Source organism: Colias eurytheme, chromosome 16 (assembly GCF_061535395.1).
Source record: "Colias eurytheme isolate Ceu_HAF_F1 chromosome 16, ilColEury1 Martin Lab GWU primary, whole genome shotgun sequence".
Lineage (NCBI taxonomy): Eukaryota > Metazoa > Arthropoda > Insecta > Lepidoptera > Pieridae > Colias > Colias eurytheme.
In genome coordinates, this window is record NC_142995.1 from 6,490,953 (window position 1) to 6,518,448 (window position 27,496).

The following is a 27,496-nucleotide window of genomic DNA, read 5'->3' on the forward strand; positions in this document are numbered from 1 at the left end:
TACCGCCATTTGAGTCTACTTCCCTCTAATCTCGCTTTGTGAAATAATTGTCTATTCATATAAGTTAAGCGCTCATTCACATAGAAACGCCGCGGATTGTTTCCAGGGCTGAGGTCCGTTGTATCTGCGCCTCTTCTTACACGCGCATTTTTTAGGAAATTGTCACGTAGTGAGCGTCTTGCAAAGCGAACAGATATAGGGCGTGGTGAGTTCTCACGATTTGTCCCGACACGCGAACGTTGAGGACCGCTTCTTTGAGCGTGCACGATATCATTTGCGTCCAGGGTTATGACCAACTTTTTGGCAACTAAACTTATAACATGTTGTAGGTTTTCCCCCGGAGTTTCCGGGATGCCCGTAATATCTACATCCATGAGCAAGCATTCCTGATCTCGCTCGTTTAATTCCTTTTTTAGCTGTGTAATAGTATTTTGGAGTTCCGTGCTTGAAGACGAGTTAATCTGGCTATTTTCTAATATTTCAACTTTTTGTTCAATTGTTTCCAAGCGTTGAGTAACACAATCGACTGTTTTGGATAGTTCTTCCATCTTGACACTAAAGCCCGCAATCTCTTCGCGTATCATAGCTAGTTGCGATCTCATATCTGACCTAAATGCATGTAATTCTTCAAGAATAGTTGAAAGATTATAATCCGATGGAGAATTTGCTCTTGCGGTTGGCGTTCCGAATGACTTTATGGGTGTCTCAGTATTGTCCCGCCTGGGGAGCTTACTTACACATCCCGGGCACAACCAGTCGTTTGGGACTTTGTAAGTTTTCGATAATTTTATACAAATTCTATCATAAACACCTGAACATTTGTAACACTTAACACTCTCTGTTGACGAGACGAATTTACCGCATCCATTGCATTTAGTCATTTTATCTGTGGTTGCAATTATCGATTTATTACAAAATAATACCTTAATTATTCAATAGATGGCGCTGTCATGTAATTCTTTCAGCTGTTTTCTGTTAATTTGTAGCTTAATGTATTATTGTGATTATATTTATAAAGCCAAATTATGTATCACATAAATAAACTTTAAATTGATCCTTTAAACTTGAATGTAGTTAGTACAAACGATTCTTCCGTGACAAAACAATTATAAAAGTGGTTTGCAGGTAGGGTAACAAAAAAGTTTATGTTGATATAATTGTTTTCGTATTTTGTTTAAAATTGAGACACTTTTTATTACTATTTATGCACTTGAAATATCGTTCACTTCACCAATAATATAATTAACTTTTCTGTAGAACTGATAACTTTGATTAACTATTTTAAACAATTAAAGACTGCAGCACGTACGTCTCGTTATTAAAGCCGCGAGTCGAACTCTGTTTGTATGCATTTCCTGAGAACATTTACTATGGTGGTATTTATTTTTTTTACACCATATGAAAGTAGAGATTTCAATGAATAAAAGGCACCCTAAGTTTTTGAAAAAAGCTGATATTTTGACGGGTGACTTTTCGATTGAAAATTAGGTTGTTTTTTTGGTATTAATTCAAAATAAGGCGAAAAAATAAATATTTTCAATCAGATAAATTACAGTGTATTTGGGACATAATAAAGTAAGTTTCCACCAAATTTCGTAGAAAATAAATAAATTTTGAAGTAGATAGAAATAAAAGGCCAAAAACTTGGTTTTTTGAATTTTTCACCAAAATTTTTAGGTTATGTGAAAAAATTGTGAACACAAAAGTTGTAGATCCTTTTATTACCTACAACTTTGCCATTGAACTTTTTTCTATAGGACTTGTAGTTTTGTCGGAAATCGAGAGAAACCATTTTTTCCTCTTAAAAGCTCCCCCCTCCCGCTTCCCGAACTCGGATTGACCGTAATTTATTTTTCCTTACATTTTTATCATATTCCCCTCCTTTTCTAATGGGTTTCATCCGACTGCGATTTTTTTCATCTTTTCATTATTTTCAAAGGCTTCTACCCCAGTCTAGATATACATAACATGAGAATAAACTAGTCAATAACTAACCAGAATATATTGTATTCTAGGAAACAATCGGACGCTCACAAATACTGGTTCTACATGTATACCGTGATCATTTCATACTTGGATCCTTCAAAGAATCTCGATAACCAACCAGTCTCACCAACAAGGATTACCTTAGTTCTTCGAGATTTTATGGAGAAATCAAACGTGGCTGAATATGAAGTTAGACTTGACATTTTGTACTCGTATCATTGCCATTTGGTGCATTTGCAACCAGGCGAGAGAAGAGGTATGTTAAATTATTGTATTTTTAGAAATGTACTGGGGGTTGTGTTAAATGTTAGTTTGAATGTAATAAGAATGTTCTGAGATTCTACACAACTGCCTAATTCAAATCTTTATTTAATGAGCTTAATCACAAAATGAATATGTCGCTCAGGTACACACATACTTATAGGTAACTATTTTACACGCTAATATATACATAAATTCAGTAAGTAATTTAATAATTATATATCTAGCTACGGAGACTGATCCGAGGCGAAACCTATATTATATAGTCTGATAATACGTTTTATTTCTTCCGAATGGGGGTTAGACAAAATAACGTTAACGTCAGCAAACGTTTTCAATATGTCGCTACAATTCGATAGTCGGTAGGCTGCATTACGGGAACATTGCATCAATACATGCGTTATGTCCTCTGGAACACCGCATTGCTCACAATTCGGTGACACAACCTTTTTCATCAGAAACGCAAACTTATTTGATGGGACATGCCCGGTACGCAGCCTCATAATCAAAACTATGTCCTTTCTACAAAAGCTGTGATGCTCAAACCATGGAATCCTCAGCGGCTGTGGCTGGACGGTTTTATACCATATGCCTTTTTCTTTTGAACGCGCATCAAAATATTCCTTCCATAGGTTATAGCAGTAGTTTTTAATTAAACAAATGCAATTCGAGTAATAAGGTAACATATTATAATCCACTCCATCTGAAATAGCCTGTTTAGCCAACATATCTACTCGCTCGTTATGTTCCAGTCCACAATGTGATGGAATCCACTGTAGTTTAATTGTTTTGGAATTACCAGTTAAATTTAAAATATGACTTAAAATCGTGTAAGCTATAGGGGTACCTGGTAGGCCCGAAGTACAGCGGATTAAATGCTGCAACGCGCTTTTGGAGTCACTAAATATCACAATATTATTTTGGACTAACGAAGTTGCGTAGGACAGAGCCTCACAAATTGATATTAGTTCTGCTTCCATTATACAACAGTAATTGTTATTAATTTTTAGTTTTAAATTTATATCGCATTGGATGTCGTAGAATGCAGAGCCGACCCCCTCCCCATCCTTGGAGCCGTCAGTGAATATTTTATAATAATTAAAATATTGCTTATTAATTAAATCCATACATGCTAAGTTTAAATCTAATGAGCTATAATTTCGTTTGGGACTAATTATACTAGGAATACTAACATAAACTATATTATCTAAATTGATATTAGTGACCCAGGTATCCATTGAAAACATCTCCAATTGCCGAGTATTATAAATATTAATGTTAGATAATTTTTCATACAGAATCACAAGTAATGGCTTCTTTTTATTACGCCAATAATTGTTATCTTTTAGTGTATATAATTCTTCTAATATATGAATAGTTACATTATTTGATCGAGCTTTGGCTTTTAGTAAAAATTTACCACCTAAATACGCCCTCCGTACATGTAATGGAGAGAGGCTAAGTTCACTCTCCATGGCATGTATTGGAGTAGTTCTTATAAAACCACCTATTACCCTCATTGCTTGATTTTGTATTTTATCTAATTTACTTGTATACTTCTGGTAGCTATTATCATATAAAAAACATCCATAGTCTAGTCTACTCCTTATTATAGCAATGTACAATCTTCTAAGCTGTCTGGGATGAACACCCCATGATGCCCCAGCCAGAATTTTGATAATATTTAAGTATCTAGATATTTTATTGACCAAGTTTTGAATATGTATATTCCACTTTAAAGACTGATCTAACCACATTCCCAAGTATTTAACAGCATTAACTACTTCGATTGTAGTATTATTTATATTAAGAGACAAACTGCCTAATTGATGATAACAAATCACAGCCAGTTGGTGACTGTCTATGATCATCAAAGTTAGGGTAGTTGGGTCAAACGTCGTATAAACAAAGTGGGGGTAGTTCGGTCAAACGTCGTATAAACAAACAAAGTGGGGGTAGTTGGGTCGAACGTCGTATAAACAACGTCTGAGCACCTAGGAACGATTCGTACGAATGCGCCACGATTCAAAGGATGGCGGCATTTTATACTATCTGACAGCTAAACATGTTCTGACATGAAACAGTGACAACTATAATAACAACTATTCAACCACAAAAATATTAAATCAAAAGTTATGTCTAACAGTATTTATATGACAATAAATAAGGGTAGAATTGATAGGGGTAAAGCGTGATCATCATTGTTTCATAAATTCAATTGTTGAATATTTAATTATACCTTCGAATATGAGGAATCATGTGAAGTAACTTGCGTTTCCCGTTATCATATTTTGTTATATGTAGCTGAAGGGTCACTTAGTTTTTATTTAATTTCGTAAAGACGTTTCAAAATTATGTTAAACTTGATTATCTTTTTTCAGATGAACTATTGTCAATACTATGGAACATACACAACTATTTTTCACAATTTTCACCTCAAGTGAGTGCGTTCTTGAAAGAAAAACGTGCACCGATTGAGAAGAAATTACGTGATTTTGTAAAAATATGCACTTGGGACAGGGATCTTAGTTATTGGAGTGTGAAGGATACAGTTGATAAGGCTCACAAGGCTTTACACAAACATTGTAAAGAATTTGAGGTTTGTTTTTTCTCTTTTCTGTGCTAAAGTGTTATTTAATGGAATATTACGTGAGTTAAAGGTTTGTGTAATAATATTCACCCACAGTATTGTGTACATAACTACGGTTGGATAGAAAAGAGTTTTGTTTCGATTGACTGCAGTTTATTTACTATTCTTATTTAATTTTGTAATGTTGAGTTTCCTTTAATTCATCATATAAACCTAGGTTACCAAACGGCATTAAAATAACGTAGTATTCACTATTCATATTTTCTCGTACCTTCGAGAAATTTCTAACCCTGTTCGTAGAGACTAGTGGCAGGTCAAAGCCGATAAATGTCTACGTATGCTTCATTAAACTCTTATACGTGTTAAAATTTATAATATAGGACATTATTACACAAATCGACCTAGTCCCACAGTTAGCTCAATTAAGGCTTGTGTTGTGGGTACTAGGCGACGATAAATATAATATTTAATAAATACATATATAGATAACACCCAGACCCAAGAACAAATAATTGAGTTCATCACACAAATATTTGCCCTGACCGGGGATCGAACCCGGGACCGTCGGCTCAGTAGGCAGTTACTTTACCACTGCGCCAACCGCGTCGTTGTGTAATAATGTCCTATAAAAAAAAAAAAATATAATACATACCTATCGTATTCGTCTTCTAGAAAGTTCTATTGGAGAGCGTATCCAGCCTGCTAGTGGATACTAGTGGGGAAGTAAGCGAGCACGTGGGCATTTGGGATAGACCGAAGCGTGTGGCCGCTAACAGTGCCCATAACGCGCCCGCTGGCGGCGCCTATATGATCGACCCGTTGATACATATCGTACTGGCGAGGAATGTTAAGGTAATTTGGAAGTTTGTTTCCACTTTAAAAGTGAAAAATAAAGTTTTCGTATTTTAATGTTATGCTTAAGTTTAACACTTATATAATTGTCTTAGATCTACTGTATAGTTTTAGCTTAGATAAGTTTAGCATGACAGTACGTTTATTCATTCTTGCTCACGTTTATTTTATGTAATGGTTATAATTGATATATTTTCATGCTAGCCATATCCATACGAGAAAAGGATAAAGGTAATGTGCATCCTCCATAATTTATTTATTTCATTAAGGATCACCTGTTGGTGATCACATAGATAAAAGCTTTTAGTAATTACAATCGTAGACTTGTGCTGTCACAATTATAGGCAACCACCACTAACAAACATAACATTAAATCCAAGACACACAGTCTGCAGCTAACTGCAGATTAGGTAAAAAATACACATATACATATCCAATTTTAACGGCAAAAGAATCAATTAATGTTTAAATAAATCTACATTATCACGTGGGATTTGGAAATGGTTTAATCGAGAGCAATTCCTTTTTAAATTTATGTAAAGTATTTGAGAAGATGTCAATAGTCTTGTTATTGCCAGAAACTAAATGATAAAAAGTTAAAAATTATAAGGAATCTTGTCTACTTTTTGGCACCTTTATTATTAAAAATATTTATGAGCCATGTTTATATCTCATTTCTAGAAATACTTAGATCAAGCCGATCAACCATGCAGCCTCATACCTGAGACGAGCTTATTGTCGAAAATACCTAATTTGCTCACTAAGGCGAAACAGCTTTGTAAAGATACAATGATTAATACCGGATATCCGTCCTTAGTGCAAGGACTTGACGATTTCATAACGCTAGTTATAGAAACCAGCACGCATTTGGGATCACTAGAGGTACGTATTCTTTTTCTGTATTTGGTTAAAAATTGTATTTGGTAAATAATTAGCCTTTTTAGGATTCCGAATTAAATCTATGATATATTTACGAAGACATTTTTATTTTTAGGTGGATACCTCAGCTCCAAAAGACAGACAGAAATCGCAAGCGAAGAACATTGTCCAACAAAAACGAAAAGCGCTCGCTGATCTATTCAAATACCTTGCGAAAATGGGACTAAATTATCGCACTGGTTTGGTGATATTAAGTGCTTCTGAAGAATTGTGTGACTTCACAATACCTCCAGTGGATTTGGACGCAGCTATGAGCTATTTGAAGAATCGGTATGTTTCATAATAAGAATGTATAACTATGGTTCCATATAATATCGGGTAGCTATTATTGCTTTGCTTTGCAAAATAATTGAAATCTCATAAGAGACCCGTGTGAAAATCGTTTGCCATGTTCTTAGCTAATCCTAATCGCACATTTATTTTTACAGAAATTGCTCAGTATTTACTTATTCTCTCAAATTTTTTACAGACGTTGCGATCAAACACTCTCGCTACTTTGGTCGGGATGTGAAAAGTATTTCCAGAAGAACATAGCAAGACATCGTTTAATGTCAGCGGCTTTACAGTCGCCGCACGCTGACCTCGGTATACAGAATATAGAACGCTGTAAAGGTTTTGCTGCTCAACTAATGGTATTTTTTATCATTATACTAAAAATTAATAGAAAATAATAATAACTTACAATTCCACTTTATTAAAATTAATGTATTTTTTTCAGAAACTAACAAACAAACAGAAGAAAACAATAGCGAAGTATTCTAGATACATTTGTGACCTACGATCAGTTGCAACGAGTATCACTAATGTTCTCGAATTAGATGATCTCGTTAATGTGTTCACACTTAATGATAAAATTGAAGTTCTCTCTGACTGTTATGGCAATGCATCCATTCTTCTCGATCAATTTAGTATTGTGCTAAAATCTTTGCCTGAAAAAGGATTAAATGCAAACTGCGAACCAGAATTTGACAGACTACTATCGAATTCACTTTTACCTCACTGTTATAGTGACAGTGACGAATGGAAGGAATTATACAAGAAAATTAAAGCGATTATCTCTTTAGTTGATAAACAAAGAACAGCTTTAAATAAACTGACAAATGCAGTTCCTAAATTCCTGGGAATCTATGATCAAATTCCCATGGTTTCACAAGTTCACGTAGATACGGTAAACGATGGAGTTATCACTTTAGGAATATTAAAAGAAAAAGTGAAAGCTATTCTGGAAGAATATAACTTTGAATTCAAATATAATGTTACTGAACAAGGAAAGTCGCATCATCCAATACTATGTTGCTTAGAAGATTTAGAGAACTACCTTAACAGTACAATGCAAAAAATCCGTAAAATAGATAAAACCATAGATGTAGCATTGGAAGAGAATACCAAAGAAGGATTATTCAGACAAACCGAACATATTGTAGCGAATATGCTGTTGATAATTCAATCTCTATATAAGAAACACTTACCTGTTGAAAAGAGCATGGATAATGTTGACGTTTTAGATGCAATTGATGAAATCATTGATGAAGAAAATAAGGAAAACAAGGATAAAGAAGAATCCAAAGAAATTCTTGAAGACAAACATTTGAAAGATCTCTTACAGGATAAACTTTCATCTGATCGCAAAATACTACAATTAGAGGTGTTGACTAGTAAATTAAAGACTTTGGTGCTCGATTTCATTCAATACATTTCGGCCAAGAAATATATTGAAGATGTTAAAACAGTTTTAATGAGGCTAGTGCCTATACTTGAACAAACCGTACTTTTCATTCAATACTTCGTGGCTCAACAGGTTGCAGTACACAGAGTGTCATGCAAAATGCTATCTGTTTTATTGAAGATCTTCTCAGACCTAGCCACAAAAGGGTATGTTTATAATATTTATATACGATAGTTTAAACAAAACATTCTTTTAAAGTCTGCATACTTACGATAAAAACAACGAATTCTAATACTTATTCATTATTTTTTGTTAGATTCTGCAAGCCATCTGATCTAGATATGGATGAGGGTGATGGAGAAGGTGGTCCAGGAAAACTATCAAGTGGTATGGGACTAGGCGAAGGGGAGGGGCAAAAGGATGTATCTGAGAGAATTGAGAATCAGGTAAATTTGATATTTCTCGGGATAAGTCTTAGAACGAAACATCAGGAAGCATAATACCATCAATAAATCGCATTTAAATCCTAGCAAAACACAAAAATGACTAATGAAATAATATTATTATCTTGCATTTTTTAATAAATGCTAATATACTACATGTTTTTGATTAGGATCAATTAGACGATGCTCATAAACCAGGAGAAGAAAATAAAGACGAGGACCGTGATTGTAAGGAAGAAGAAAGGGGGGTTAATATGACGGATGATTTTGATTCTCATTTACAAGATGTAGAGCAAAAAGGTACCCAAATATGATTTCTTAAGAAAATAATTCATGTAATGTATGTATGGTTTGTATTAGGGATGTAACGATACATGATTTTGCCGATACGATACCGATACCGATATTTGTAGTAATGTATCGGCGATACCGATACCGATACCGATATCGATGGCTTGGTAGAAAAATAAATAGTGAATTATGCATTAAAAGTTACCAACATTTAACAGAGACTCAACTGTTAATCGTATTCTTTTAAATAAAAATGCCAAATCAAAAAACAACAAAACCATTTATTTTAGTATTATTATTTTACAAAGTCAGTTAAACTTTAAGTAATACACAATACACATACAATCAGTACCTAATAAAAGTTTACTATTGGTAGGTAGAGTTTTTTCAGAAAACAAAGTGCGCACGCGCGGGCGGCCTCCCGCATCGTTCATTGGGCGCGGTTTTTTGAATTGTTTGATATCGGTATCGGTTGTTTTATTATCGGCGATACCGATATATCGGCTTGCCGATTATATCGGCCGATATATCGGTATCGGTATCGGTATCGTTACATCCCTAGTTTGTATGTAAAATGTTTGTAAATATTTTATAACTTATTCTGAAAACAACATTTCAGAAGATGATTTGGATCAAGAAAATGACGATGATGATGCTGATAAACAAATGGGCAATACAGAAAATGCTGCAGACAAGTACGTTTAATTCTTAAAAAGTCACATAAGTCTTTAACTGTGCAATTTGGAGCAGTTCACAGAAAAAGATTTCATATTTAAGATACAAAATAATCTTACAACATTATTTACATCTAATTACATTATTTTACAAGTTAAACTCTTTCTCCCTCTATTTGTATTTAGCTAAGCAATATTTATTAGCATTATAATAACGTATCATATTATGCATTTTATCTAAAGGTTAGATCAACAAATTTGGGGTTCAGAAGACGAAGAAGACAACGAAGAAGAATCTAATAAGAATAACAAAGAGGAACGTGGAAAAGGCGAAAGTACCGGAGAAAAGGAGATGAGCGCTAAAGATCAGGAGGAAGGAGTCGATGATGGTGATCAGGGTAAAGAGAAAAAACAGAAGAAAGACATCAATGAAATTAATGAACCCGAAGTTGATGATGATCACGTGAGTTAAAGTTCATTAAAATTGAAATGAAGTATTGTGAAAAAAATATTTTGAAATTTAATGGTTAAATTAATGCAATTGATATTTTATAGGCTGATCCGTACCATGGAAATCCACAATCGTATCCCGAGCCAGAAGATTTTGAAATGCCTGAAGATATGAATGTTGATGGTGAGGAGGCTGAAGAAGATAAGGTTAGTAATATTATATTGAAATTTTAAAACTTTTTATGTAATTGAAAACATGTGTTATGTAAGTGTTTTCGTAATTTATTATTAAGTATTTTATTTTAATTTTATTTAGGAGGGTGAAACGGAAACGGAAAATCCATTCGATATTGACGTGATGAAAGAGAATATTCCAGAAGAAGAACCTAAAGAAACAGAAGAAAAGGAGGAAAATAGAAATGGTTTGGATGTTTCCAGTGACGAGGAGGGTGGTGCTGAAGGTATTGATGACGGCAATAAAGAGGTAATATTGTATTCAGATTAATAATCTATGAGTTCTTTTTGTAATTACAATGCATATAATACGGCAATTTCTAATTCATCTGTTGTAATTTAAACTATAATATGTTCTACACTTACATAAAACTTCGCAGACACTGCATTTTTAACAAGAAACAATATTTTTTTATAATACAATTGGCATTTTGCAGAAAGAGGACAATGGAGAAGAGGAACACGATGAAACGTCCGAAGAAAATCAAGAGAAGGAAGATAATGATGACGAACAAACGAATGCCGATGAAACCATGGAAGTTGATGAAACACAACCGGAAGAAGAGCAGCCAGATAAACCAGATGATAAGGAAGAACTTCCACAAAACCCAGAGGGAATAAACGAAGATGATAAAGTAGAAGAGAAACAGCATGAAGCCAATCCACAAGCGAATCCGTCTAATGAGGACCCGGCTGCGGCGGAAAAGGCTGAGAATGCGCAAATGGATAAAGGAACCAATGATAATGTTGAGACTAACGCAGAACAAGATATGGATGAGGAGGCCGCGCCTTATGTAAGAAGATTTTATTTTTTATATTATATTTAAACTTGTTTAACGTTCATTATCAAAATTCTTATTTAGATTGCTGTTCAAGGTAATTTTACAAACTATTGACACGATCGAAAAAAACAATCTATCTATTAATAATATTTAGAATGGTATATCACGAATCACGATTGATAATAGGTTAGACAGTTACTCATGTAAAGCAATATTAAATTCCACAGATTCGAAATAACTATTTTTTGGCAGTGATTTGTAGCCATACTTAAATAATTAATACAAGCCAAGCGTTTCAGAACTGGTAGATAATTGTACTGTTTAATAAATAAAATGACGATAAAAATACGACAAAAAACGGATTAATTAATTGCGTACCTAATACCTATGTATTAATTATGTCACAACAACAGGAACAAGTACAAGAACAAGTGGGTGACGAGAAACAGTCGACGGGTCGGTCGGAGTTAGACAAAAGCGATAAGGGACATCGCGGTGAGAAGCAAGCGGCCAAGTCAGAAGCGTCACACGATACACAGAAGAAACATGAAAATAAGCCTGGAAAGACTGACCAGGAAAGAACGCTTGGTAAGTTTAAATGCTTTTGTTGTAATCAAGTGTACAAACAAAATTGTCGATGCTTTCTAGGAAAATTTTCACAATATTATTTTCATAAAGTGTTATGTGTGTGTTTGATTTCGAATTATCGTATAGATAGTCAAATGTTTCCGATTAAATTATATAGTTTGCATAATTCGGACAACAGAATAAAAAAAAATGTGTGTTTTAATATTTTTCATGTTTAGAATGAACTATAAAATAACCAATTACTTCTGTTCAGGTGAAGTCAATGAAAAGAAACATAAAAAAGCGCACACACTGAACGTTGAACGTGAAGACGCGGAAGATGAGGGCGGTGATAACGAAAGGGAAGACGACCAAGAGGCGGACGCGTATCAACACGTGAAAGAGGCCAAAAAGGATGATCTACAGGTATAATACTGCATGATAAATAAATAAAACTAATTCGTCGTTTAGGTTTTGTTTTCGTGCAATATGCATTTTGCGTTTCTCTTCTTTACACCTAAAGAGATGTTTGATAAAAAAAAATATTTTATCTCTACCCTTTAAAATTTAAATATAATTATGCAGTATGGTATAACAATGAAAATCTGAAATTCGAACTGAGATTATTATGCGTGTATGTATCACATGCATGTCACGTATATTGACAAAAACAAATTGTATAATATTTAGATAATAACTATATTTTAACAATTTTTTACTCTTTAAGGCGGTAGACGCAGCCACAAAAGAGCAAGCGGACGAACAACCTACTTTAAAGCAAGATGAGGAGGACGCTGATAAACTGAAGGACGATGAAGAAGTTCCCATGGATGTTGAAGAAGATGATATTCAGGTAAATATAAATATCTGTACTTATGTAAAGTATGAAATTAGTTATTAGTAGGTTATTAACTTGACACAATATTAGACTGACGGACACTTACTGCCTTTATGTTTCAACTATTACACAATGCAAATACATAGCTATTTATACGATTTTGACTCTATTTTTAAGGTTATACAAATTTTATGTTTTCATTGACTAAGCTATTAGAAATGTGACCTTGATTTATTCATTTTCCATATTTTACAGTTGTGTTACAATGTTTTTGACGTGATAACGTCTTTAAAATCGTTTTAGTCGGGTGACATGTTCAGAAACTTGTGTCACACAAAAACCTCACGAGCGCGATCGCAGGTATAACGAGACCGATCTCCCGTCTCATCTCGAGCGCTGCCATCAATAAGACGTAATCACGTAAACATCTCGATCGTATACCTACTTTACAAACAACCAATTTTTTTTTCAGGTGGAAAAATCTGAAGAAATTAAACCGGAGAAAATGAAGAGCAACAAGGACAAAGACGAAGAGAAGTCTGGGAATAAAAAGGATGGTGGGGAGGAAACCACGGGAGAAACTGGTCTAGAAGTGGAGGGAGATGCCGTGCTTACTACCAGCGTACCGCGGGGACGGGATACTACTTATCATACTAGGTAATATTTATTTTATAATAAATGCGTCTTCAATTGTGGGAAAACATACGAAGAATTTTTGTCTTTTCTTCGAAATGCATTGAATTCTTATCAAATGTATTCATAAATACAAACATTTATTTATCCTGCTTTATTTTGTTTCGAAGTCCTTTTTATTATCTAAATACAGAAGAATAACTTTTCACCAAGAATTTTATTTCGCAATAAATTCTATTTGCTCTTTTGAAATCATATCAATGTACAAATATTTCTCAATATTAAAACGACATAAAACATTATATTTTTTTTGAACCAGACTCGAAGATTCATCTCATCTAGCGGAAGACATATCAATGGAACAGTACATAAGCATGCGAGAGTGGATACAGTCGGGTGGAGTAAAGAGCGGAGTACAGTCGAGTGCAGTGTGGAGAGCCGCGTGGCGCGATACTGCGGCCGCGTCTCGTGCGTTATGTGAGAGGCTACGGCTTGTGCTAGAGCCTACGGGACGGTCGCGTAGAGCGGGTGAGTGTTGGGTACAGTCGCGTACAGTTATATGTATTAGTATATGAGATTGGATACAGTCGGGTGGAGTAAAGAGTGGGGTATAGTCGCGTACAGTTATATACACATAACTGATATTGTATTACTCGTGTGCTTTATAACTGTAAAAAAAATAAATAAACTCAGAGCTTTACGATAGTAATATAATATAATACGCTCAAGAACATTTTGTTCTTTCCACGAGTTTATAAGTAGGGTTTCTTCTTAAAAGCCTAACACAAATTTTGTATACGGACAGATTATGGCCAGGAAAATTGTCTATCCTTAAACAAACTATTAGCAACAAAAAATAATTATAATTTTAAATAATTTTCCAGGTGATTTCCGCACGGGCCGTGCTATCAACATGCGCCGCGTGATACCATATATAGCATCTCACTTCCGAAAAGATCGCATTTGGTTGCGTCGCACAAAACCCGCGAAACGAGAGTATAAGATTGCTATAGCGGTAGACGACTCGAGTTCTATGGCGGATAATAGGAGCAAGGAGCTCGCTTTTGAAAGTTTGGCGCTGGTTTCTCAGGTATGTTACCCAGGGAGGTCTGTTTTTGGGTGTACGTTTGAAAATAATAAATTCAAAATCTGATCTGACATACATGAGTAGACATTCATATATTTTTGTTTTCAATCTCTGATACGTTAATATCACTAACAAGATAAAATGACATTTGTTTGAACTTTTGACGTGTTACATAAAAATAATTAGGAAATGATTTTTATCATTATTACATTTGTAATAAAAAAATCATATAACTAATAATTATTGAAACATGCAAAAATGGTTTTAAATCAATTCAGCTTTAATAGTATAGAATAAATAGTTTTTCTGAAGAAAGTTTTATAAACATATTATTACTTATTAATCTCTCTACTATAATTAATATATCTCTCCACTTTCAGGCTCTAAACCTTCTCGAGTCCGGCGACCTAGCCGTGCTCAGTTTCGGCGAGAAACCGAACCTCCTGCATTCCTTCAACGAACAGTTCTCAGAACATTCCGGATCGAACATTCTAGAACAATTGCGGTTCGAACAAACTAAGACGAAAGTTGCACAATTATTGGACTTCTGTAGTGTTATGTTCGATCAGCAGTCTGTAAGGAGTGATGCGGTTAATGCGAAGTTGTTAGTGATAGTTTCGGATGGGAGGGGAATATTTTCTGAAGGAGAAACAAAGGTCATACAAGCTGTGAGGAGGGCGAGACAGCAAGGCATATTTTTGGTGTACGTGATTATAGATAACCCGGATAATAAGGTAATGTCTATGGAAATAATATTTATGTTTTTTAATTGTAAATTTTCAATGAAAAAATTAATGTGTTAGTAACCGAGAGAATTTGTCAATTGATGTTTGTTTATATTTGAAAATAATTTGTGATATAGTTTTCTGAACTTCAAATCTAATAATATTGATCAAAGTATGGTTTAAACTTAGTTGGTTTAGCTTATCTAATTCGTAAATCAGTTTTATGCTAAAAAGTTACAGAAATGAACGGTTTACTGAAGGGTAAGGGTGAAAATGATTATCTTCAATAATAAATTCCCTTTTTAACATACTTCATGTTGTTTCAGCATTCAATAATGGATATCAGGCGACCTCTACTGGACCCAGTCACGAACACACTTTCAGGATTCATATCATATCTAGATACATTCCCGTTCCCGTTCTATCTCATTTTACGAGACATGTCCGCTTTACCTACTGTACTTGGCGATGCTCTAAGGCAATGGTTTGAGTTGGCCGCTAATACATCTAGTTAAATAAGAGAAAATATATATTATATTATGTGTTAGTCATAAGTAAAGTCAGATTTTCTTTATGCATAAGGAAATAAATGTTTCTATATTTTTTTCTTATATTCTTGCGACTAAGTGTACAAAGTAATCAGTAAGACAGAAAATTATGTTTTGATTTACATGTTCTGCAATAAAGAGTTTTTCTCTAATAATGATGTGTTTTATTTCCTACCATGTCACCATTCTTGTTCTGTAACTTTTATGAATTGATAATAAGACCATATGTTTATTCAATATCATTTTGCTAATTTTTACGAATAGTTATTAAAGTTATCTCCCGAAAATCACTACATAGTATAAAACAAAGTCGCTTTCTCTGTCCCTATGTATGCTTAAATCTTTAAAACAACGCAACGGATTTTGATGCGGTTTTTTAATAGATAGAGTGATTCAAGAGGAAGGTTTTAGTATATAATTAACATATTATGTTTTAGACAAAGCGGGCGAAGCCACGGGCGGAAAGCTAGTAGGTAGTTAATAATTTAAAGAGCAAAGATTTTATCAAAGATTATTTCGCCATTAAAAAGCTACTTTATCACCGAGTGTATATATTACTTAGAAAAATTGGGATTTAGAGCTTATTGTACGAAACTCATAAACTCAATTTATACAAGTGCATCGAAGCGTCAGATTCTTTACAACTTAGCCACTTCTTTACGAAGCCGCACGATTACGTGCGCGAATGGCAGGCTACGCTCGCACTCTTACGTGAACTAATGGCACAGAATACATAATAGTAGCTAAACGCTACAGAACGGACACTCTCCGCCTCCCGCCAAAAGTAAACACTTACCTCACCCCGCACGATCAGTCTAAAAATGGTCCATATTTTTCTACAGGGACGATACGTAACATTGTTTTGGATTTGTGATCATCGCTTTTCGTAGAAAATGTTTAGATATTGTGCTGTTTACGGATGTATTTCATCAGAAAAACGCGAATTTTTTTTACGCTAGTCAAAATGTGCCAACCTAAGCGTTAACACACACATTTGCAGTCTCTACAATGTGACTGTCAAAAGGATAATTTTGTATGGAGTGTCCGGGGTGTGCTAATGGGCATCAACAGCCATGCTATTGAAGCACTTGCATACGATGACGCGTAGATTCGCTAGTAGGCACATGAATATGCGAGAATCAGAGTCGTTCACACGCAGACGTGCGATTTTTGAAGAATGCGCGTCTTAATAAAATATTAGAATAATTGATATGTGCTTTACGCTGAGGAGATAAGGTCTAATTTTGTTTATATTCAGTTTTAGATAGATGCTTCGAGTATTCGATTCTGAGATCAGTCACATTTGACTGATTTTTTTTACTTAAAATAAAAATAATTTATACTGAAAGTCATTCAAATATATTCCATCATTCTTGAAATATTAATCGTGTAACTATTTTTTTTCTGTAAATATAGATTTTATGTTTGACATTTGCTCACGATCGCGATATAAAGTGAAAAATGATGATGAAAAATAAAACAAAGTATAATTTAAAAAATATTCTTTTATATTTGTCAACCAAAATCTAAATAATAATGTTATGTTTTTATCTAATTTGGAAACAACACAGTAATTACGCAATGTTAACATTTAGGCCTTATCCATAATTATAAATAACTTAACCATGATTTCATTAACTTTAACCAAACAACTTAGCAAAGTATTATAATATAATGTCTTAGCAGAATGCATACCAACGCAAACTTCTTACAAAATCTTAAAAGCTAAATTCTAATATACATACAAAAATACAGAAGAGGTCTCAACTGGTTTTCATTAACCCCGTGTACTGTTAATTTTTCAAGTAATAATTTTCCATTATTGGAACATTTAGTCACAGGCCACTTTATAGGGAGGAAATGCTCATGGAATGCAATCAAAATTTTATATTTGAAAAGAAATCCGACGTTATATTCTTGTTAATTTCAATTAATAAACATTACAAGTTGAAAAATCTTAATAACATTCATGAGTTTCCTCTTTTGGCAAACTAAAAATACAATAAAAATGTAAGCCTACTAACAAAATTAAGCTCATTTGCGTAAACCGTTCATATCCAAACCACCGTACGGAAAATTCAACAATTTAGTATCAAAATATAAACTATAATAGATTATAATAAAATATTAAATATGTATTGACATAACGCGACTACAACTAAGTAATTATAACACGTAAGAAACAGACAGTTTGTGTCTAACATCGCCCTTGTTTAACAAGCATATTAAAGCTGATAAAAACGCAAGATATTGAATTAATTATGTATTTGTATAAAATTGTGGTTGTTTCATTATAGTATTAAAAAAGATATTAAAAATATTCTCATAATAATTAGTCTAATTTCCTAATAATGCTAGAAGGCCTTTGTGTTAAGAAATGTACAATGATATTACAGTTAAATAAGCTAATAGATATATACTTTGTGCTTTGATGAAATACATAATAATATATACATAATTAAAAAATTAATACATAATATATACATATAAATAAATACATAATTATTAAAATCGAAACAAAAATGTATGTTAGTACGATATAAATTCGTTAAACTCGTTTTTATTTATTAAAAAGGAGTGCCTATAACTACGAATTATATAAAAATTGGACCATAAATATGAGCAAATTGGAGTGTTCATAAATTCGTTTAATGTCCGCATTAATTCAATATTAAAAAGAATGCTTATTAGTTATATTTTGTATTCATATTTGTTAATAAAAAAACGTGTAAAGGTTAGATTTCAATAGTACTTGTTTTTGTGATATTAATACAAAGTCAAAGTGCATCGACTTATTTTTGACACTATAATACCATTGTACGAATCCCATTCAGAATATTCTTTAATTTTATCAAAACGTTAAATGCCCATCACAAAAGTACACAGATATAATATAATACAGTGTATTAATTAGTATAAATTTATTATAATTTATAGACCTGTATACAATAAGGGTCTGCTCGGTTCACTTGGTCTATTCCTTGGACGAATGGTTGTTGTTGCTGCTGTTCTCTTCAGTCTTTTCGCCGTCACTGTAGAATTTTGGCTGAAAACACGAGATAAATTAAAAAATAAACTTATTTTTCTTATGAAAAAAAAATAAGAATTATGAAGTACCTATAGTCTGTCCACTATAAGAATTGCTTTTTGACAGCTCGACGGGTGATACCAGAAGTGATGTTCAAAAGATTATCGATTGTGATACCATTTCAATTATAAATTCAAAATATTATCATAAATCGAATCAGGTACGTAAATAATAATTACAACGTAAACGTACTAATAAGATATGTAATAATAAGACCACATATCTATGCATTGTATGTTAAAACTAAACTAAACTAATATTTTATTATTTATTGGTTTCTATCTTACAATTTGGTTGTCTTTACGTTTAAATTATATAACATAATAGAAGAGTTTTTCTGTATCGGATATATTTTACAGAGTATTTCATTCGATTATTTTAATCTATCGACCCATCATTGAATAATTCTGTGTAGGCATCACTAAGTGGGCGGGACCTGTCCATGAAGTACGATAATTATTTGTATGACATTTTAACATAGACAATACAATTATACATAGGCGTGAAGCTGTCAAAAAGCAAATAATATAATGGACAGAGTATAATAAGTATAAGTCAGGGAATATTGGACCAAATTTAAGACAAAACAAATAAAGCTGTGGAATGAATAATTCTATAATATAGACATGTTTATATAATTAATTATTATTTGTATGCATAGTTATTTTAAGAGAGTAAAATGTATTGGGTAGAAACTAGGAAACATGCAAGTGAGTGATTCACGGAAATTGTATTATTTTTTATGTAAATATGAAGAACAATAAGAAAATAAAAAATATAGATTGTCAAACAATATGAGAGGCCAAATAAAATGACTAACGCATTAATCGAAATAAAGTGGTAACAGAATGTCTATGTAACCAAAAATTAACATCCACTGCAAAAACACACATTAAACCAAAAAAACAAAACACTGTAAGTGGAAAAATGAACTCGAAACAACACGAACACTACATTCCTTTTAATACCTTTGAAAACGCTATGACGTGATATGGTGCTGACAAAACACAAATAAAAAACACAATAAAAATATTTAAGCATGACAACACTCGATCACTTACACAATTTAAGTGTGTACTATACGGTTGTCACTTTATTTCCGAAGCCGTTTTTGACACCGTTATAACTTGTAAAGCCCTAAAAAACAATTTATATGTCAAACACAGCTTCATAGCGTTTTTGCCTATTTTAAGGATCCTGTATCTCAGTGTATATTGGGCTTAAAAGCGAATAAAATTGTGAGAGAAATTTCCCAACACTGGTTTTCAAATGTGTTTCACTGTTCTTTTGCATACATTTTATCAGCAATACCTTTTCATTCCGGCTTTCTCTATTTTTTCCTCCTGGCAAGAGGCCAAGCCACAATTACTTTTAACCCTTAGCCCATTGAGCCCCGAACGGCCCGATCGGTCCACGACACAATAGATTTTCTATTGAGGCCTGAGTAATCAATGCAACATATTAAACCATCTCAATAAAGCATATTTAGTTACCTCATCATGTTTCTCCTCAGGCACTCGTTCGTCGTCGTCATCGCTGTCGTCGTCTTGTGACGAGTCGCCGCCCGACCCGGCCGCGTCTGCTACTGATTTTACTGCTGACATAATATAATTGATATTAAAGAAGTTATGAAACTTTTGCTATGCTGTATGCGAATGCACGAGCGCTCAGGTATCCGACCCTTAACGTTCCGGTAATATCTAAAATTGTTTTCTGGGCATCAGATCGTTCGATGTTCCTAGCCGTTTAAATCATACTGTAACAGATATTAATAGTGATTTATGCTTTATATTATTTATCCCGATGTTTTGTACACTTAGTAGATTGTTTGTACACTACGACCGCTCCGACCGTGTGTACTCACCGGGCGGTGCGGTGGCCGCTTGCGCCTGCGGCTGGTGCGCGCGCGCCTTGTCGCGGTTGAGCTCGTCGTAGCACTGCAGGCACACGCGCAGCGGCTTGTCGCTCTGCCCGCGGCACGACCGCTCCGACCGTGTGTACTCACCGGGCGGTGCGGTGGCCGCTTGCGCCTGCGGCTGGTGCGCGCGCGCCTTGTCGCGGTTGAGCTCGTCGTAGCACTGCAGGCACACGCGCAGCGGCTTGTCGCTCTGCCCGCGGCACGACCGCTCCGACCGTGTGTACTCACCGGGCGGTGCGGTGGCCGCTTGCGCCTGCGGCTGGTGCGCGCGCGCCTTGTCGCGGTTGAGCTCGTCGTAGCACTGCAGGCACACGCGCAGCGGCTTGTCGCTCTGCCCGCGGCACGACCGCTCCGACCGTGTGTACTCACCGGGCGGTGCGGTGGCCGCTTGCGCCTGCGGCTGGTGCGCGCGCGCCTTGTCGCGGTTGAGCTCGTCGTAGCACTGCAGGCACACGCGCAGCGGCTTGTCGCTCTGCCCGCGGCACGACCGCTCCGACCGTGTGTACTCACCGGGCGGTGCGGTGGCCGCTTGCGCCTGCGGCTGGTGCGCGCGCGCCTTGTCGCGGTTGAGCTCGTCGTAGCACTGCAGGCACACGCGCAGCGGCTTGTCGCTCTGCCCGCGGCACGACCGCTCCGACCGTGTGTACTCACCGGGCGGTGCGGTGGCCGCTTGCGCCTGCGGCTGGTGCGCGCGCGCCTTGTCGCGGTTGAGCTCGTCGTAGCACTGCAGGCACACGCGCAGCGGCTTGTCGCTCTGCCCGCGCAGCACGAACCGCTTCGACGAGCACGGCCCGCACACCACCGAGCCGCACTTGCGGCAGTGGTGCTGGAAAACAACGAAATTTATATATATTTTTTAGACTTGGTGAATAGACGTATAATATTATGAACACAATTATATTTTGATTCAGAACATATACAATTGACATAAAAAATTGATAAAAGATCAGCTGATGTTATCCTACAACTTTTGGGAAAGCAATATTCACATAAAAATATTTAAAAAATCAACTTACCCTTCTGTTTAAAACTGTGAACTGTGTCTTTTTGCAGTGCATACAAATATTTGCCTCATTGTCTGGTACCCATACTGCAGCATGCTCCGAAGGAGGCTGCTTTCCACCTAAAAAAATAAACGAAATTTAAAATGTTTACTTTAATTGTACTTTAATAAAACTTAACCCTGTTTTTGTATAGTTACTGCACAAAGAACAAAAAGCATATACAACATTATAGGCCAGTAGAAATCGACACTAAAAAACCCTAAATTCGCAAAGCACGATGTAGTTCTGAATTTTTGGTACGTTGTTTGGATCAGTTAGGGTGATGAAAATCCCAATTTGCAACTTCGAAAAAGTTGTGCTCGCTGCGCACCACGTGATAAACTGCGAAAATTTTGGACTTTTTTCACTTTTTGCTCTAAAAGTCATAAACTATGCGTTTCCGACAAGTATCATTTAACCCATTGACCACCGTAAGCCCCGATCGGGGCGCGACACAATAGATTTTCTATTGTGTCTGTGATTCCGAGGACTGATGGATTAATACATAAATTAAGGTTATTAAATTTGCAACAATTTAAGCCTAATTACAGCTCTCTAAACCTTATAACGACTAAACTGTGGCCATTCGAAGATGGTTCATTTTTCCCGAAATATTGAAATTTTTAGTTTTGCTCCTGTTTGAAGCAAAATATTGGCAAAAACCGCTCGTTCTATGCGAAGGTCGTATAATAAAGTTGTAGTGCATTTAATTTTCTTTCATTAGAGCATAGAACAAAGTCTGTGAGACTCACAGTTCACTCACAATATCTGAAAAACAAAAAGAAGGTAGAAATAGATTTTTAAAGAATTGAAACTGAGGGCATATAAAATCATAAAAAGGATAATACTTTTTCATTTGGGATTTACATCACCCTAACTGATCCAAACAACATACCAAAAATTCAGAACTACATCGTGCTTTGCGAATTTAATGTTAATTTCCACTGGCCTATTACTTAAGGAACATACTTTTTTTTAACAGATCCTCAATGCACTTCTCTATATGCGCCATCCATTCTTCTTTCTCTGTGGCTGTTGCTGCATAGACAGCAAACGATTTTGATGCAGTGCGTATTAACCAACCATTCCGGTATTCTGCAAAAAGTTTATTATTTACGAGACTCAATGAATCAGTCAAAATATTTATTATTATGATACATTATGTGCTTGATAGTTTTGTCACACTAATTTCAACTTTATTACATTGTTTTTACTTTTTACTATAATCTATAAAGTTAGAGCCCATTCTACCACTTGGCACTTTTTGATGAATTTTTTTATTTATATTTTGTTATTGTGATTGGTGGATTAGATGTGGTTCCATATAAAGATTCTAGGAGGCTTCCTCATAAGAGTGAAAATTGAAATAAAGAATATTATAATTACACTCATCTTGAAACGTATCACATGTTGTTATGATTTTTTATGTTAATGGGTTTTTAAATATCTGTGCCTCCAGTGAATAAGGGAATAACTCAAAAACAGCACTTTTCAGGAGAGACAAAAAACTATATATCAATACTAAATCTTTATTAATTCAAAATTTTAAGCTTGTATGGGTAAGATATGATGTTAGAGTATAGTTTTACATATGAACACATATTGTAACAACCCCATAAATATACTTTTTTCGTGTTTTTTTGTAGTTGTGGCCTTATGAACGAGTACTTCATGGAACAACTCAATGTATTCACATAATTTTTTTTTTACTCTTTGCAATATAACGACTTATGCCCTTATGCACTATGTTCATAATTGCACAACACGACTTATATTATTGCCAGTTTTGGTTTTATAGAAATGATGTGACTTATTATGCTTGAAATTTGTGTACTTTATGACTCAATTGAGGCATTTTAGTGGAAAAACTATGCACGTAGCTTGAAAAACGAATGAAATCAACGGATTTTTTTATCGTTATTAGATAATAAAAACAAAACAACATTTAGGTATTTATGCATTTAACCCTAGAAGTCCAATCTACGTTAATTTGACGTATGAACTCTTCTATATTTACCATCGAATCGCTGCATAATCCAGAACCAACTTATTAGCCGTCGGTACTAGCAGTACATAGTTGGCTCATCCCGGTAAATTCCGCCATTTGGTTGTAAAGAGGATGTTGTGCGTCATTTTGACGTATAATTGGGCTTTTCGTAACTTTTAAGATTGTTTCAAATTTTTATTTTGTGATTTATTTGAATAATTTTTTTCAAAGTCACGTTTCACATGATATCTATAGTATTATACTATAGATTGAGTATAAAATGGTACCCAGACAACTTTTATACTAGGACGAAAGCCTTCAATTTTAGTAAATGACGATTATTGTCCTCCGCTGGATTTGGACTTCAAGCAAGGGGATTGGGTGGCTGAAGATGTTGTCCGGAGTAAAACCGAATATGTTATGGGGTTTTGTTACCCATGTATAATAAAAGTCGTAGATTGTAAAATAAACCTTTAATCGATCTTTCAATAATACAATACTATGTAGTTAATGCTATACAATGTTTCACCAGTCACCACAATGAGTCTAGTCTGTACAGGTTAGCAGGAGACAATCATTGAGTATTGGTATTAAATACGTATCAACTGCGTATTGCGTTTTGCGCACAGTTTTGCGTATTAACTATTGTCCTAGTGAAAATTAATCGTCGAATCAATTTAAAATTCGATCAAGTGCGTTCCGTTTCGGAACGCCACAGATAATAAAATATAGATAATAAAAGTGGCAACGCCACAATGTCATGGTGGTATACATTGAGGATACAAGCACTATAAAGAGATAAGAGAAGCCCGAAAACCATATTCCTGTATGTTCAGTTAATACAGGAAAAGTTATAGTTGGTCAGTGGCGATATTTTACGGCATGATATAGAATTTTAACAATTTCTATATCATATACTATCAAAATAATGTAGATAAATAAAGAAAATACAATGAGCCGCAAAGATTTTATGAAAAAATTAAGCACAGATTTGAAGGTGCCTTGGATGCAAATACGACTTGTGGCACGCACTTTGAAGAGACTCTACGTGACAATAGCCCAATTTTTTCAAAATATGTGGTACCAGAGTATCCATAAAATGTTTACGAAAATGCAGGACCAAAGAAGTATCGATATTGCGGATTTTTTTCCTATAAAAAAGGCAAATTACCAAAGCACAGTGGCTAAAACGCTCTAAGCGGAGAAATCAATATTCATAATAATTGTCAAGACTGGTTATAAATACTTTTTTTTATGCGACTATTATAGACTATAGTATTATTGTCTTGATTATTGTAGTTAGATAATTTTTTTTTAAAAGATTAGAAACGAGTTATTTTTTAAAAACTTACCCAATTATAAGAAGAAAATATAAGTTTAACATTTTTGTTGGCTTTTTTTAGATGATTCAATTATCGTTCTGTATTTATATAAACAAAGAGTATTAGAGCGTATACGCACTATGCGGGTAGCCGTCCGGCTGACCGCAAGCACAATTATGTACGTAATGTTCATTTCTATGCGCACTGCGATGCGGCTACCGCAGACCGCACAGTGCGCATAGAAATGAATATTACGTACATAATTGTGCTTGCGGTCAGCCGGACGGCTACCCGCAATGCGGCTACCCGCATAGTGCGTATACGCTCTAATATCATTAAATGCACTTAATGTGTTAACTGTATTTTTAATATCTATTGCAAAAAATAGTTAATTTCCATAGAAATATATTAGTATCCCAAGTTAACTGATAAATACCTTTTTTAAAAAATATAAAGATTTGTTGTTGCAGATTTATTGAAAAAACGATTTAAAAATAATAAGGAATAGTGTGTGTTGTTTCCGTGCAGTATTCAAATAGACCAATAGCAACACGGCATTAATGCCAAACTGTCTCATGTCGTCACTTGAACCAATGACACTAAAAGAGTTGTTCCTTTATGCTCATGTTAGAAAAATGACACAAATGCGTTTATACTAAAATACATAGTGTTAGGACTGATAGAACAAAATGAATTAAGTCTTTATTCAAAAAGTATAACTACACATACGTCTTTGTGTTCGTGGGTACTTTTGACTCGAGACGAATAGTTCCTTTGCGATTGCCTAAAATGATGGATAAGGTAACTTATACCGTTAATCACACCCTACTTATACCGTTTGGGTCATTCGAAAAAATGGGTTAGGACGCAGCTAGAGATATGACCTTTTGATATGTTGTGTATTTTGACGAGCTGAATCCAATGGTGCAATAAAAACCAAAGGGAATAACTCGTCTTACTCCCTTATTCACTGGAGGCACAGATATCATGATTCATCTACATTTTAAATTTAAAAAATATAATAAAATATTCATTTCAACTTTTAAGTACGGCACACACAATTGGACTCTATTAAATTAATATGCATAAGCTGTTGACTCACTGTCTAGTTCAGTCACATATAAACTGTAGAAATAATGATAAAAATAAATTAATATTTGTGATTCATGAACAATGACTCAGTCACATTATCTGAATGTGTATATAAATAAATTATAGATAGATGATAGCAGTTTTATCACTTCTAAAAAGTAAACAAAATGTTTGCATCCAGCGAATTCATCGAAAGGAAATAAAACTTATCATCCATAAATGCAAATTTAACAAGATGATCTTTGAACTTTGTAATAAATTTATTTTTAATTATATACAGATTGAACTAGAACCCAGTCAACCTTCAATGATAATAATATAATATGTGAATTTGTATATTTATATATATTTGATTTGATAAAAGAAATGCATAACATTAAAAATTATGATAGAAGCCAATTGATGTGAACTAAGAAAAAACAAAAATTTTAAACATTCTCTTTTATTGATTATTCATAATATATTTAAAGTTGAAGTTTTGGGATATCATTATGAATACATTACTATTCCAAATATGGCAAAAGTGCAAATTCGAAAAGATATGAAAAAAAAGTCACTATGTTACTTACGGCCTTCATCTTTAAGTGACTCCAATTTAACTTCTTCTAGTGGAATGACATGCTGCTTGTTATACTTCTTTTTGTTTATTACAATGTTTCCATACACTAATATATCATTAAATAAGAAGAATTGTCGAGCCTTTGGTTTCTTTCTGCACATTTTTGTTAGGACTCCTTCTCCTACAAGAACTCTGCCTTGTTCTGCCAATGGCTACATGTATTGGAATAAGAAAATCATTTTTATATAATCTATAACATCGTATAAGAATCATGCTAAAAAAAGTCTAATCTTATTGGCCTGATAAAAAATATTGTTGACATAATCAACAATGAATACACAATGTGTAAAAAGTATTATATCGATAAAAATGTGATATCAACCGGCAAACCCACCTAACGTTAAGTATAAAGTATTATCTTGCCAAGTTTGTCGGTTGATAATTGATAAAACTCCGATGTAAAGTTTGAAAGTAAATTTATACTTTCGAAAAATCGAGTTAGATTCAACTACATACCTGACCTGAACTGCCGAAACAGTTCTCCACCATAGCAATTCGTCTAGCATTGGCTTCACTATTTACTGAAAAAATAAAACTTTATCAAGTATATTTGCGGACTGCGGTATAGTATTAAAGTTGACGTCAAAGGAAAGTAGTAAATGGACAGTGACAAAGATTATCCTCATTTAACTAATCAAAGGTATACACTTCGACATAAAGTTCATATTTAGGTCACGAATAACAATATAATTAATAATATAAACTATAATAATTCTACCTAAACGATCCACCATTATAAAAAAACTTATTTTTTTAATTTGAAAAGCACAGACAGGCACACTTGAGTACTCCTACGGTATCATATGTGTCATTCAAGAATAATGTTGCCAATACATAATCACAGATTATAAAAAAACACAT

General features: G+C 34.3%; 2 protein-coding genes across 4 annotated transcripts in view; one reads left to right on the forward strand and one right to left on the reverse strand.

Annotated features, from left to right (window-relative positions):
* The window catches only part of LOC149901864 (midasin), a 36,920-nt gene extending 21,199 nt beyond the window's left edge, over nucleotides 1-15,721 (forward strand). Inside the window, exons 20-41 of one of the 2 annotated variants that reach the window (XM_090111082.1) lie at nucleotides 2,016-2,242; nucleotides 4,629-4,846; nucleotides 5,510-5,689; nucleotides 6,371-6,571; nucleotides 6,684-6,898; nucleotides 7,098-7,260; nucleotides 7,347-8,500; nucleotides 8,611-8,740; nucleotides 8,908-9,037; nucleotides 9,648-9,723; nucleotides 9,946-10,165; nucleotides 10,258-10,359; nucleotides 10,469-10,636; nucleotides 10,830-11,180; nucleotides 11,582-11,756; nucleotides 12,010-12,161; nucleotides 12,463-12,588; nucleotides 13,046-13,230; nucleotides 13,526-13,734; nucleotides 14,091-14,296; nucleotides 14,674-15,027; nucleotides 15,345-15,721. In XM_090111082.1, coding sequence (XP_089967208.1) covers nucleotides 2,016-2,242; nucleotides 4,629-4,846; nucleotides 5,510-5,689; nucleotides 6,371-6,571; nucleotides 6,684-6,898; nucleotides 7,098-7,260; nucleotides 7,347-8,500; nucleotides 8,611-8,740; nucleotides 8,908-9,037; nucleotides 9,648-9,723; nucleotides 9,946-10,165; nucleotides 10,258-10,359; nucleotides 10,469-10,636; nucleotides 10,830-11,180; nucleotides 11,582-11,756; nucleotides 12,010-12,161; nucleotides 12,463-12,588; nucleotides 13,046-13,230; nucleotides 13,526-13,734; nucleotides 14,091-14,296; nucleotides 14,674-15,027; nucleotides 15,345-15,533 — 5,131 coding nt within the window. In that variant the 3' untranslated portion in view covers nucleotides 15,534-15,721. The remainder of the gene's footprint in view (nucleotides 1-2,015; nucleotides 2,243-4,628; nucleotides 4,847-5,509; nucleotides 5,690-6,370; nucleotides 6,572-6,683; nucleotides 6,899-7,097; nucleotides 7,261-7,346; nucleotides 8,501-8,610; nucleotides 8,741-8,907; nucleotides 9,038-9,647; nucleotides 9,724-9,945; nucleotides 10,166-10,257; nucleotides 10,360-10,468; nucleotides 10,637-10,829; nucleotides 11,181-11,581; nucleotides 11,757-12,009; nucleotides 12,162-12,462; nucleotides 12,589-13,045; nucleotides 13,231-13,525; nucleotides 13,735-14,090; nucleotides 14,297-14,673; nucleotides 15,028-15,344) is intronic. The other variant, XM_090111083.1, reaches the window with a different exon arrangement.
* A 1,330-nt stretch (nucleotides 15,722-17,051) lies between these two features.
* Nucleotides 17,052-27,454, reverse strand: LOC149901865 (uncharacterized). 2 transcript variants are annotated; one of them, XM_090110850.1, is made up of 8 exons: nucleotides 27,354-27,454; nucleotides 27,092-27,156; nucleotides 26,586-26,787; nucleotides 22,585-22,710; nucleotides 21,589-21,695; nucleotides 20,519-21,398; nucleotides 20,148-20,248; nucleotides 17,052-18,612 (listed from the first exon to the last, which is right to left on the reverse strand). In XM_090110850.1, the coding sequence occupies exons 1-8, from the start codon at nucleotides 27,367-27,369 to the stop codon at nucleotides 18,541-18,543; spliced, it is 1,569 nt and encodes a 522-aa protein (XP_089966976.1). In that variant the 5' UTR covers nucleotides 27,370-27,454; the 3' UTR covers nucleotides 17,052-18,540. The 2 variants fall into 2 exon arrangements, with proteins under 2 accessions (XP_089966976.1, XP_089966975.1); XM_090110849.1 differs by having other exon boundaries at nucleotides 20,148-20,251.
* Between the last annotated feature and the right edge of the window lie 42 nt (nucleotides 27,455-27,496).